This window comes from Pelophylax lessonae, assembly GCF_965119305.1.
Source record: "Pelophylax lessonae genome assembly, chromosome: 4".
Lineage (NCBI taxonomy): Eukaryota > Metazoa > Chordata > Amphibia > Anura > Ranidae > Pelophylax > Pelophylax lessonae.
In genome coordinates, this window is record NC_138771.1 from 578894720 (window position 1) to 578909714 (window position 14995).

The 14995-nt window shown below is 41.6% G+C and overlaps 1 protein-coding gene across 1 annotated transcript in view; it reads right to left on the reverse strand.

Moving 5' to 3' along the window:
- Positions 1 to 14995, reverse strand: part of LOC309554830 (uncharacterized protein) — a 69101-nt gene that overhangs the window by 17422 nt on the left and 36684 nt on the right. The window contains exon 11 of the mRNA XM_082256548.1: positions 6687 to 6835. Coding sequence (XP_082112674.1) covers positions 6687 to 6835 — 149 coding nt within the window. The remainder of the gene's footprint in view (positions 1 to 6686; positions 6836 to 14995) is intronic.

Genomic DNA, 14995 nt, shown 5'->3' on the forward strand with positions numbered 1-14995 from the left:
CAGTGCTGGTCCTTCACCCACTTTACCCTCGAGTCAAAATAAGAAAAAAACTGATACACTTGCTAACTTAAACACGTCCACGAGCCTACCAAATATAGCCCCTACACTACAGAAAGTACTAGCCAGAAACACTTCACTACCCTCTAACACTAGTGATTCCGCTTCCGCTATATCGGATGACGGTTTTTTAGAACTACCCAATCCCCAAACACCCAGGAACACCAAACAGGGCAACTTAAACATGTACGTGAAACCCAAAACAACCTAAACAATCTCAACACACACACTAACGCCTTCAATAAACTCAATATTGTTAATTTAACCCCGTTTGACTTGACTCCTGCCCAGGAACAAGTGCTTGGCCTGGGTCTAGGCTTTTGCCCTTCCAGGGCTATCGATACTTCTGAAACTATAAAAGATTTACACTTATTTGCAAGGAACCTTACCTTTAAATTCATGTTTGACAAAGATAGGAAACAAAAAAACTTAGAAAAACAACTGGCCGAACAGACCAGGCACTTGACCATGGCCGAGAGTCGGGCCATCAAGGACCTGGTTTTGTTATATGAAGAGGGTAACACGGAAGTTGTGTCCATGATTGATTCAGGGGATTCACCTGATGAAACCCTTCCTCCTCCCACTTCTCAAATTATTTCAAAAAAGGTTTTTAAACCGAAATCAGAGAAATTTCCTGATCTATCGAACAATGCTAACATCTGGACGTTCGTTCAACGAGTGTCCAGAGATCTAAAAAAGATTTCCTTGCCCCCCATTCCTAGAAATCTTACCAGAGATCAGACCCTGGCTCTATCCTCACTTCAAAGCAATAAAAATATCCTTATAAAACAATCAGATAAGGGGGGTAACATAGTTGTTATGACTCCTCCCCAGTATGAAACTATGTGTCTAGAAGTCCTATGCAACCGGCAATGGTATTTGCCCATTGAGCCCGATTGCATTGAGGACTTCATTTGTGAATACAGGTCCCTGTGTTTTGAGGCCCTTTCTCAGGGCCTCATAGACAGGGACACGTATAACTTTCTATTTACCAAACATCCCAAAACTCCGACCTTTTACACCTTGCCCAAGGTGCACAAGAGCCTGGTGCACCCACCGGGGAGACCCATCGTCTCTGGCAACGAGTCGCTCACTGAGCACGCCAGCAAATTTGTGGACTCATTCTTACTACCCCATGTCCTTGCACTTCCGTCCTATATCAGGGACACTACTGACCTTCTCAAACACCTGGAGGAGATTCAGGTCCCTCCGGATGCCCTGCTTGTAGCAATTGATATTGAGGCGTTATACTCTAGTATCCCGCACGACCAGGGCATCCGGATGGCCGAATCTTTCCTCAAGGAACAGGATTATAATACCTGGCCCTTGATGGACTTTGTCCTCCGGTTATTAAGATTCATTCTTACGAGGAATTATTTTACCTTTTTGGAGCAAACATACTTGCAGATCCAGGGGGTAGCTATGGGCACTTGCTGCGCTCCCTCTTATGCGAATTTATATTTGGGTGCCTGGGAGAGGTTGATCTTTTCGGACGAGAGAATGGAACAGTGGATGTCCCACATTTTAATTTGGTACAGATTCATTGATGATCTGTTAATCATATGGACAGGCACAGTAGATGAACTTTCATTATTTTTGAAAGCCATTGATCATAACAATCTAAATCTTAAATTCACTCACACTTTTGACAGACACATGATTTCATTCCTTGATCTGAACATCAGCCTCTCCCCGGATGGACTTATTGACACGGATCTCTACCGCAAACCCAGTGCAGGTAACACTATCCTAAGCGCAGCAAGTGCCCACCCCGCCCCCTTGATTGCAAGTATCCCTTTTGCCCAGTATCTAAGGCTCCGTAGGAATTGTTCCATGGAGGCCAAGTTTTATGTCCAGGCTGGCCTGCTCCGTGAGCGACTCCTTGCCAGAGGATATTCTAAGACACTGCTCAGGAAGGCCTACAATAGAGCTATCACCTATTCGAGAGCTGATTTGTTATACAAAACTACCTCCAAAAAAGATGACAAAAGTGTCAGATTTATCACCACATACTCTGCTCACGATGATGTTCTGCGTAGGATTCTTAAGCGTCACTGGCCGATTCTCACTCAAGACTTTACTCTTCACAAATATCTAAGTGCCAGACCCAGTCTGGTGTTTAGACGATCAATGTCCCTTAGAGACTGTTTAACTAGAAGTCACTATACCAAAGAATCTACCAAGATGGGTCTCCCAAAGGGTACGTACCGATGTGGTTCTTGTGACAAATGTCCTTGGATAAGGGTCGGTACGGGTATTCGTTTACCCAGTGGTAAGTGGTTTCGGTCGAGACATCATGCCGACTGCAACACTCAGGGGGTCATTTACCTCATGAGTTGTGGCTGTGGGGCATTTTATGTCGGCAAAACCATTCGAAAATTAAGCAAGCGGATAGGGGATCATATCTATCACTCTGAGGGAGGCACAATACAAACGAGCGTCACACGCCACATAGCATTTTGCCACAAGTATGATAACTCCATGGTCTCGTTTTTTGCTCTGGAAGTGATCCCCCAGGATCCCCGAGGGGGAAACTGGGACAAACGGATTCTACAAAGGGAATCCTATTGGATCGAATCCCTGGAGGCCACCATACCCCCTGGGATTAATGAGGTCCTGACTTACAAACCTTTCTTGGGTTAAAGTGGTCCTTTTCCCAACGCTCCATTCCTTCCTTTTTCTCCTTTCCTTCTCATTTACACTCTATATATAATTTTTTGATTGCTCTTGAACCCGGTCGATGCCAGTTGCTGAACATCTATGCCCTTTACCTGCCCACGATTTATCTCTGGACCACTCGCCCCCTGTGGCACCGCAGATGTGACTCTGGAGAATGGTGAGTTTGTTAATTACTTTCATTATTGAAAACTTTATACACTCTTTTTTCGAGTTGATGTCTCTCTGGGATTCTATATCTCAAATCGCTGTAGTAGTTAATACTTAACATTATGATATGTTTTATTTTCTATGATGTCAAATTTTCCGTGTGCTGGAGGATTTCAGTTCTCCAAAACATGGTATCCTTATATAGAAACTATGGGGAACCTATTGTTTCCTATAAGTTTCTTCTATAATAACTACTTAATGTTAGGACTATTACTTTATATCTTATATAAAAAAAATTAATAGGTGTGTTTGTTATCATTTTATCCGTATTGTCCATTGTCATATTTGTTTACATGCATGCTATGATTCTTTTGGCGATCAGGGTACACTCTGGGCACTATCCATGTGTGTGGTCTTTCCTCCTGCCACTGGGTGGCGTGTTCTCCAGACGTCTCAGCGGATGTGTGGTCCTCTCACACACCGCTGGTCGGGTATTCTATATCCTTCCGGCGGTGTTGTGGCCGCTCTCTGGGCTGCCTTCGGCGGCCTGATTGGAGCGACACTGCGCATGCGCCTCTTTGGATGCGCGCGCAGTTGAGGACCTGACCCGCCCACGCTACGCATGACGTCATGCGCGGCGTGGCGTCGGGTTGAGGGCCATAATAGGGGGAACAAGCGTCTCATTCATTCATGCAGGAACCGGTGTATGCGGACATGGCGGTCCCACGCGGGTAAGATACCCAGGATCATATTAGCGTACCTGTTGTCTGATAACAGACGGGCTCTCCTTTCACTTTATAATGGATTGATTTTTTCATATGCTATTTAGATGTCTGGGATGGCTGGCCTCACCCCTCTGATCAAGCAATATAAATGTAACAGCTCACACTTGGGCTTCATCTATATCCCTAGCTACCTATCTTTACCAAGAGGGATTTTTCCTCCATCGTTGCAGGTATAGCCCCCGGCCCCCCCCCCTTTTGCTTATTTATTTATTTTTAACCATTCAACAGAGAGATAATATACAGCATTTTGATCACAGATGCAGTACTTGTTTTTGATTTCCATCTCTACAGATCATTTCCCCGCTGGGTATCCTTCCAACTTGGCCGCCATGCTTGACACCCCCTGCCCTATACCTTTTTTACTTTTTACTTCTGACTATACAAACGTGTCTATTCCAGACACTGAATGAGGTATATATGTTAGACCTAATAATAGGTTTTTTCCTTTTTACTCACTGAGCGGTGAAAGCCTCTTTAGTTTACCACACCTACATTTCCATCCCACCCCCTATGTCCCTCCACATCCGCGGGTGAGACGTCTATTCTGGGGAGCTTTCTATCCAATTGGTTTGGTGGTGGATCTCTCTATGGTGATGGCCCTGAGTGTTCCCTTGATGTCCCATATCAGCATGCACTTTTTGTTCTTGTTGTTAGATATATGCATTTGAACTAACAATAATTGTTTGTTGTCACTGTATCATACAGGCACTGTACGTTGATATACTCTTATTCCCCTGAAGAAGCGGCGCAGCATTGCCCGCGAAACATGTCGGGATTGGTTTAATGCTCATCATTGGACCTAGTTATTTACACCATCATTACTGCCTTATGTTCAGTACATTTGCTCTTCTTGTATATGTCAAATTATTTGTATTCATGTTGTACTTTTTGTTTTGCATTTTAAAGATGCTATGTTAATAAATATTTCCAGTTTTTAAATCATGTGTTTATCATTCTGAACTACCTGGTACCTTTAAAGTCCCACCAGCCCTCCCCTCCTCTTCGCATCTTTATTTTCTTGTTCTTTTCCCGTTCCTTCTCCACCTTTTTTCTTCATCTCCCCTTTTCCCTCTTCCAACCCCCTACCCTCCCCCCCCCCTCCCCTTGTCCCTCTCTTGCTTTCTTACCCCAGCACCTACCTGTGCACCTCAGGTTCTAGCTGTGGGTTTCCCCTTTTGGGATACCTTTCCCAGCATAGATTCTATACAGATTAGGGATGTGGTACCCTTTATTTACAACCTTATAAAACAAACACACTTTTTCAACCATCTGAACCAAATAAGTTTATCTTGGTCTCATCAGACCACAGGCCATGGTTCCAGTAATCCATGTCTTTAGTCTGCTTGTCAATAGCAAACTGTTTGCAGGCTTTCTTGTGCATCGTCTTTAGAAGGGGCTTCCTTCTGGGATGACAGCCATGCAGACCAATTTGATGCAGTGTGTGGTGTATGGTCTGAGCACTGACAGGCTGATCTCCCACCCCATTCAACCTCTGAAGCAATGCTGGCAGCACTCATACGTCTATTTCCCAAAGACAACCTCTGGATATGATGCTGAGCACATGCATTCAACTTCTTTGGTGGACCATGGCAAGGCCTGTTCTGAGTGGAACCTGTCCTGTTAAACCGCTGTATGGTCTTGGCCACTGTGCTGCAGCTCAGTTTCAGGGTCTTGGCAATCTTCTTATAGCCTAGGGCATCTTTATGTAGAGCAACAATTCTTTTTTTCAAATTATCAGAGAGTTATTTGCCATGAGGTGCCATGTTGAACTTCAAGTGACCAGTATAAGAGAATGAGAGCGATAACACCAACTTTAACACAATTGCTCCCCATTAACACCTGAGACCTTGTAACACTAACAAGTCACATGACACTGGGGAGGGAAAATGGCTAATTGGGCCGAATTTGGACATTTTTACCTAGGGATATACTCACTTTTGTTGCCAGCGGTTTAGACATTAATGGCTGTGTGTTGAGTTATTTTGAGGGGACAGCAAATTTACACTGTTTTACAAGCTGTACACTCACTACTTTACATTGTAGCAAAGTGGCATATCTTCAGTGTTGTCACATGAAAAGATATAATAAAATGCTTACAGCAATGTGAGGGGTGTACTCACTTTTGTGAGATACTGTATATATATATATATATATATATATATATATATATATATATATATATGTATGTTTGTGTGTCTGTGTAAATCCAGCAAGTGAACAGTCAGCAGCTTCAGCTGCCCACAGTTAAAATGGCTGCAGCCAAACTCAGTGGAGGGAGATTTCTGCAGCATATTTGGCAAGTACGGAACCACAGTATACTGTATGTAAATTAATATGCAAAGTGGTTGGAGGGAAGTTTCAGAATGGCAAAGATGTTTTTATTTCAAATTATGTGAGGAGACTGCAGTTCCTCTTTAACCTGTGCAGTGCCAGGCTGCATGCCTTATGTTTGAACAAAAACTTCTGACACAGAAATGTGAAAAGGTACTCTACTACAGGCTTTATGTACAGGACAACAAATGATACCATAAAACTATATGACCAATGTGCCCCTTATGCAGGTGAAAGCACAAGGTGCAGGTTGGGGTTTTGCCTAGTTACTATTAAGTTAAATCACTTGCTTTCTATCACATGAGTGAACCATTGATGAAATAGTCGGATTATAGACTGATTTTACTGTTTTAAAGGATCGAATTTTACTATTTCTGTATCTACTATATATAAATGGTCAGACCTAGCTTCTTATGTTTGGCTCCTCTAACAGCAAGATCTTCCTGCCATAATTCCTGACTCTGTTCCTGTTAACCTGGGAGTTTTGGGTGTGTCTGCCACCTATTCATGCATTCTAGCTCCTACTGTTTCATTCTCCAAAATATACTATCAAATTAAAAAATATATAATAGGGAGAGCGGAAACCCTCATAATGGCCACAGTATGTGTGCAGACCCAGGAACTGAAGTTCCCAATAGAGGCCCCAAGAGATATAAGAAATATTCACCTGGATGGGTAATCTCTTACCAGTTTTGCCTTGCTTTTTAAGATGAGAAGAGTAGAGCCGCGCTGGATGCAATCTTTTCTTGACTCATCCCATTTCATGTGCAATTTGGAGAGATAATAACAAGTGGAACCCAAGAGGATCCAGTCTGGTGGACAGGAGGTGCAGAGACCTTTACAGAAGACAAGGAGAAGGAGAAGAGATCTGGGTATCCTTAAGATTTAATCAATGGCATATTACCAAGGAGAGAGCATTATTGACCCTATGAGCTGAGAAGCAAACACAATATAAATTGGTATACATTTTTCACTTGACCACCTAATTTTGGATAGCAATCAAATAAGATGTGGATGCACCACATGCATGTAGTTGTAGTCTGGATATTTTTTAGATGCCTAAATTATGAATAGCTTAGGTGCAGGACATGTATTGTTATCAAGTTGCATATATAGGAGTATATATATAAAGTGGTGAATGTAATTCACCAACTATTCCAAATAGGTGTACCTTCCTGGTACATTTGGTTTAGATTACATTGAGAGTTTGTTTGCACTTGCGGTTGAAGTACAGTAAAAATGTGGGGTTTGTATGAAACGAAAAAAAAAAAAAATGCGGTTGATCCATGTTTTACCACTGCCAATCACTTCCCCTTAACCTGCATAGGCAGCAGCCATAGGTGCATGCATGCCACAGCCACAATGTTTTGCTTCACAGTCGTGGCAAGAACTAAACTTCTTGGCTGTATCGACTGCTGAACACGACCCATTCAAAATGGAGCTGCGCCACAACCACCCTTCAACTGCGTGCAATGCATTTGGTTGCAGTGCAGAGGTGCAGGCTTTTAGGAGTTAAAACAGGTGGTGAGGAGGCAATATAACACCTCCTCACCCCCTGTCAAACGCCATCTAAAGAGCAATCCCTGATTGATTCACCTGCAGTAAATGTTTGCTCAATGTCACAATCACTGTTTTATAAATATGCCCCTTATCTACTTATTTAATTATTTTTGACAGTCATAAATGCTCGAGTTTCAATAATGTTTGGGATTGCTTTTTCTTTTATTTATTTGGGGTTGGTTTACTAAAGGCAAATAAGGCTGTTCACTTTGCAAGGGAATTTTTCCTTAGCTTAGTGAATGCAGTGAAAATTTACTTTGTAAAGAATCATGTGCAAAGCATGTGCCTGTGTATCTTTGTTGCACATGATTGGATGATGGTAGCCAACAAAGCTTCATCCCTTGTAAAGTCTAATTGCCCTTAATAAATCAACCCCAATATCTGCGCCATTGTGGGTAGTCAGCAAATTATGTGTTGCCAAATATGAGTCCCTTGGTTCCATAGTAGAAGAGAGTACTATAGGAGAAATGTACAGGCATTTTTTCATGATTTGCACCAGAATAGAGATACTATATAAATCCAGACAGAGGTACAGGTACCCTGACCATGATGAAGGAAGCTGTGGACTCCTGAAATGGGTAGACATCCATTAAGGGAAGCTGAGTGACGTCTTGTGTGGCTGTAGTGCTGCACTTCACAAGGCTGTCACTTCCCTCTTGTGCTAAAGTTGCATTCTGTAGGCTAGAGCTGCAAGCTTTGCACCCCACCAATAGTTGGATGTGTTCTCGAAGTAAAATGGTAGATCAAGTGTCCTGGGAGTATTGCTGTACTACTGATTACACACATTTATCCAATGCAATCATTTACACTATTGAAGAAATGGTAGTTTGCCTTTTCTTCCTGTTAAGCAGACTTGATTAATTTGGTGGAGACTAGACTATAATGTAATTCTGCTATATCATTTGTAGTTACAGGATATTGATAGCATATATCTATTTATGAAATGTGTGCAAGCGGGGTTGTGAACGGTGCTACCGTGTTAAAAGCATAAATACATTTGGTGAATAAATGTCATAAATAGTGGTATAAAAATCATAAGGAATATATACAAAATATATATATAAAATTAAAAGTGCTGAATGTGCTGTTTTTTAATAAGGTATAACTTATAAAGTGCACATGTGACTCATGGTTTTACAAAAAACAATTTTAGTGAGAGTACATACTCTGTGCCTTTAAAATTGCAAATAACAAAGTGCAGAGTGCTGATGCAAAAAAAGACACAAAACTAAAGACAAGACGGTGATTTTTTATTTTCATTAAAGGAGTGACCTGTTTAAAAGACAGGTTTAAAGTGATTGTGCACAAAAAAGAAATCTTAAACCCTCTGTGCTTTGGTGAACAAAAGTGAAAAGATAGATTTTAAAGCCATTCAATGCAAGCAATTTGCGGGTAAATTAGAAGAAATCTGGGTTGCAGATACCTGCGTGGCCGCTAGGTGTCGCACCCTATATACAACCTGGTGAGTCTTTTCTATAGTGGATATCATCTAGGGGCTCCTTCACTCCCTCTGATTTCCTGAAGTGTGGTCCTCAAAGAAAAATACAGAGAGGGGAACCCCCTGGTACCATATCGCAAGCGTGTATAGAAAAAACGTATAGTAACTCACAGGGAAGAATCAGGCTGTCCTCGATCAGTGGTGGTGTACGCCGGGAAGCTTCCGCGTTCCACGGCTCTGGCTCCGGAAATGACGTAATGACGTCGAAGACTCCGCCCTCTCAAAAATAAGAAGTGTCTATAACCTTAAAATTTTCCACATAGTGGAAAGCCCTTATAGCACCTCGATGGGAATTTGCATTTTTCCTCAATTTCTATTTTTATAATTTTCATATCCTATTTTTTACAGGGAGTGCAGAATTATTAGGCAAATGAGTATTTTTGAGGATCAATTTTATTATTGAACAACAACCATGTTCTCAATGAACCCAAAAAACTCATTAATATCAAAGCTGACTATTTTTGGAAGTAGTTTTTAGTTTGTTTTTAGTTTTAGCTATTTTAGGGGGATATCTCTGTGTGCAGGTGACTATTACTGTGCATAATTATTAGGCAACTTAACAAAAATCAAATATACAGTATACCCATTTCAATTATTTTTTTTTACCAGTGAAACCAATATAACATCTCAACATTCACAAATATACATTTCTGACATTCAAAAACAAAACAAAAACAAATCAGTGACCAATATAGCCACCTTTCTTTGCAAGGACACTCAAAAGCCTGCCATCCATGGATTCTGTCAGTGTTTTGATCTGTTCACCATCAACATTGCGTGCAGCAGCAACCACAGCCTCCCAGACACTGTTCAGAGAGGTGTACTGTTTTCCCTCCTTGTAAATCTCACATTTGATGATGGACCACAGGTTCTCAATGGGGTTCAGATCAGGTGAACAAGGAGGCCATGTCATTAGCTTTTCTTCTTTTATACCCTTTCTTGCCAGCCACACTGTGGAGTACTTGGACGCGTGTGATGGAGCATTGTCCTGCATGAAAATCATGTTTTTCTTGAAGGATGCAGACTTCTTCCTGTACCACTGCTTGAAGAAGATGTCTTCCAGAAACTGGCAGTAGGACTGGGAGTTGAGCTTGACTCCATCCTCAACCCGAAAAGGCCCCACAAGCTCATCTTTGATGATACCAGCCCAAACCAGTACTCCACCTCCACCTTGCTGGCGTCTGAGTCGGACTGGAGCTCTCTGCCCTTTACCAATCCAGCCACGGGCCCATCCATCTGGCCCATCAAGACTCACTCTCATTTCATCAGTCCATAAAACCTTTGAAAAATCAGTCTTGAGATATTTCTTGGCCCAGTCTTGACGTTTCAGCTTGTGTGTCTTGTTCAGTGGTGGTCGTCTTTCAGCCTTTCTTACCTTGGCCATGTCTCTGAGTATTGCACACCTTGTGCTTTTGGGCACTCCAGTGATGTTGCAGCTCTGAAATATGGCCAAACTGGTGGCAAGTGGCATCTTGGCAGCTGCACGCTTGACTTTTCTCAGTTCATGAGCTGTTATTTTGCGCCTTGGTTTTTCCACACGCTTCTTGCGACCCTGTTGACTATTTTGAATGAAATGCTTGATTGTTCGATGATCACGCTTCAGAAGCTTTGCAATTTTAAGAGTGCTGCATCCCTCTGCAAGATATCTTACTATTTTTGACTTTTCTGAGCCTGTCAAGTCCTTCTTTTGACCCATTTTGCCCAAGGAAAGGAAGTTGCCTAATAATTATGCACACCTGATATAGGGTGTTGATGTCATTAGACCACACCCCTTCTCATTACAGAGATGCACATCACCTAATATGCTTAATTGGTAGTAGGCTTTCGAGCCTATACAACTTGGAGTATGACAACATGCATAAAGAGGATGATGTGGTCAAAATACTAATTTGCCTAATAATTCTGCACTCCCTGTATGTTTTATTATTTGAACCTTCTCATCCAACATCCGTCATGTACATGATGTAATAAAAGTTCTTCTTTGATGATTTCTATATAAAAAATTTTTATTATAATTTTCATATCCTATTTTTTATGTTTTATTATTTGAACCTTCTCATCCAACATCCGTCATGTACATGATGTAATAAAAGTTCTTCTTTGATGCACTTTTTGTGCATCAAAAGTCCTTTTTTGATGCACTTTTTTGTTAGTAACCTACATAAAATCTCTCCCCAGTCCCTAAATTAAAACTTTCTCTTCTGAGAAAAGACATTTACCAGTGTTTTAGTACTTTTTATTAAAAAAGATATTATAGTAGATAATTTTGTCAATTACATGTTTTTAATTTTTTCACAATTTTAAAAGAATTCTTTTCAAATTTTTTACATTTCTTATATTTTGTCACCAATAAAGTTGAATTTTTAATCGATATAGTGATCCGAACAGGCTGTCCCTGAAATGATGAACGAATAGCCTAACACTCCTACCATTGACAGCGAGGCGGGCATTGCATTCAGGCAGAAGATGGCCTCGGTCCAGCTTCGGCTGTCAGCACCAATATGGCGGCGGAGGAGGCCGTGTTGTTGCTAGGAGATGGGATGCTATTTAATGGCCGGGAAGTTAGTACGTTGACGCCGCTCCAAGTAGACGTCTATCGACGAAACGGGCGGAGTCTTCGACGTCATTACGTCATTTCCGGAGCCGTGGAACGCGGAAGCTTCCCGGCGTACACCACCACTGATCGAGGACAGCCTGATTCTTCCCTGTGAGTTACTATACGTTTTTTCTATACACGCTTGCGATATGGTACCAGGGGGTTCCCCTCTCTGTATTTTTCTTTGAGGACCACACTTCAGGAAATCAGAGGGAGTGAAGGAGCCCCTAGATGATATCCACTATAGAAAAGACTCACCAGGTTGTATAAAGGGTGCGACACCTAGCGGCCACGCAGGTATCTGCAGCCCAGATTTCTTCTAATTTACCCGCAAATTGCTTGCATTGAATGGCTTTAAAATCTATCTTTTCACTTTTGTTCACCAAAGCACAGAGGGTTTAAGATTTCTTTTTTGTGCACAATCACGTTAAACCTGTCTTTTAAACAGGTCACTCCTTTAATGAAAATAAAAAATCACCGTCTTGTCTTTAGTTTTGTGTCTTTTTTTGCATCAGCACTCTGCACTTTGTTATTTGCAATTTTAAAGGCACAGAGTATGTACTCTCACTAAAATTGTTTTTTGCAAAACCATGAGTCACATGTGCACTTTATAAGTTATACCTTATTAAAAAACAGCACATTCAGCACTTTTAATTTTATATATATATTTTGTATATATTCCTTATGATTTTTATACCACTATTTATGACATTTATTCACCAAATGTATTTATGCTTTTAACACGGTAGCGCCGTTCACAACCCCGCTTGCACACATTTCAATCTTTAACCCTTTTTGGGTTTGGTTGTTGGCAGCTTACACCGTGATCTTTCAACCTACACTCACTGCATATTCCATAGCGCTGGTCACCTTAGTTTTTATTATATATCTATTTATGGACAAATATTGATGAATTGACATATTTTTAATAATAAAATGAGAATTTTAATTATATGTAATATGAGAGATGTTTTATATATTCACAATTAGCATTGTAAGCCTTTGTAATATATGCATGAAAGGATATCAAGTTAGGAAAAGTTTGTGTATTTATAAAAAAAAAAATGAAAAATGTCATAGCAATTCATCCAGTGAAAGTGCATGTACATTCATTCTGTGTTAATGTGGCAAAAAAAAAAAAAAGAATGTTATTAGGTTATTTCCTGTTCTGGTCGATTGTTTTTCATAGATACAAAAATGTAGATACTGCATTTGGCCACTAGATGGCACTAAGTATCAAAGGATATTTCTATGATACTTAGCGCCATTTAGTAGCCAAATGCCGTATTTTTCCTTTTAAATCATTATTTATTTATTTATTTTTTACAAACTTTTTATTTGAGAAAAAATGGTAGTACAAAAGAACATTGTATATCATCAAGCATGGTATTACAAATAGATTATTATCAGGGTACAAAAGATAGGATATATAGGATATATAGCCTATATCCTATCTATATATATATAGCCTATTAACAGAACCATTGTAGTTGTCAGTCAGATAAAAATAGAAGAAATATCTAGTAGTTGGTGTCACAGTATATTGTATATTTCTAACAGCATCTTTACTCCGCAAAGTAATTTAAGGCAAAGGATCCACATCTTATCAAGATTGTTATTATCTGAATTAAATTGGTTGGAGTAGAATTTCCATATGTTTAAAGCAGGGATCCCATTTATTGTCATAGAAGTGGGTAGAGTTCTAAAGAGTGTGAAAGATTTTTTTCCATGAGGCTGATTGCATTAATTCTTGTTTTGAGTTGGAAAGAGGGAAACGATGGGGATTTCCAGTGTTCTGCTATCATCCAGTGTATAGAAACACTTATTGTATGCACTAGTCTCATATGAGGGATTGATAGGTGATCTAAATCATTATTTTATGGTTACAATGACTTTGTGTTAGGTTTAATATTCAGCATTCTTTACAAGCAGATATAAAAAGAAGATTCAAAACTTTCTACAGACTCTTAGGCCCCTTTAACACATACGGTCCGATCAGATCCGCCTGTCAGTTTTCAGGCGGACCTGATTGGATGCCCCATGCATCTCTATGGGGCAGCGGATGTCAGTGGACACATCTCCGCTGACACCCACTGCTATCCGATCCGATCCTGTCTGTCAAATCCGGACGGATGGAAACCCTATTTTCTATCCCTCTGGCGGATCGGATGGGATCAGGTGAGAACGGACAGGCGGTCTGTTCTCATCCGATTCCCCCATAGAGGACAGCGGGGATCTGACAGCTCCGTCTCAGCACACAGAGCCGAGACGGAGCTGTCATCCGCCTGCTCAGCGGGGGTCGGCGGATCAATCCCCCGCTGAGCAGAACGGAGTCCGTTGGCGGAAGGGACAGGTGTGAAAGGACCCTAAGGGAAGAAAGCTGCCACTGACATGTACTGTATATAGCCAGCTTAGATTCTGGATTTCAATCAGTTATACCAGCAGTCCCCGAGTTGCATACATTCGACTTACATACAACACCTACTTACAAACGGACGGAGACAATGGGAAGTGAGAGGAAATCTCCCCCTAGGAAGGGAAACAACCCAAAATTTTCATAATTTATTTGTCTCAGGGACAGAAAGTGAGATTAAGAGCCCATTCACACTAGCGCGACTTGTGAGGCGACTTGTGTTGCCCCAGGTAGCTTGACATAACAAAAGCAATGTTAATCAATCAGTGCCGTCTTAATTGGCACTACTGAAGTTGCTCCGACTTCAGAAAAGGGTCCTGTACTACTTTGAGGCGACCTGTGATCCGACTGTCCCATATACTTCAATGGGAGTCTCCTCCTTATCTTAATTGACACGACTTGTTATCAGACTTTCCAGGAAGAAGAAAGAGATTAGCCAGGCATTCCCCACAGACAAAGTCGCCTGTCTCTTCAAAGTAGTGCACAAGTCTCTTCCAAGTCTCTTCCAAGTCTCTTCCAAGTCTCTAAACAAGTCTCTAAACAAGTCTCTTCAAGTCACGGGGCGACTTTCTGGTAGTGGTAGTGTGAACCAGCTCTAAGCGCCGCTTCACACTGCAGCGACGCTACTTCGCACCGCGACCTCCGAGGTCGCAGTGCGCGCAGCGCGCCACGACCTCGGAGCGGCCGCCACGGACTTCATAACATTGAAGTCTATGGCGGTCGCCTCCGGGTCGCCCCAAAGAAGCTCCGGACCCTTTTTCTAGGTCGGAGCGACTTGTGTCGCTCCTATTAGAACGGGTCCGCAGCTTCCCTATGGGAGGCGACCTGCGGCGACCTGTGAGGCGACCAGGTCGCCTCACAGGTCGCCCTAGTGTGAACCGGCACTTAAATCTTCTGAGGGGCACAGACAGCAAAACAAACATTACAGG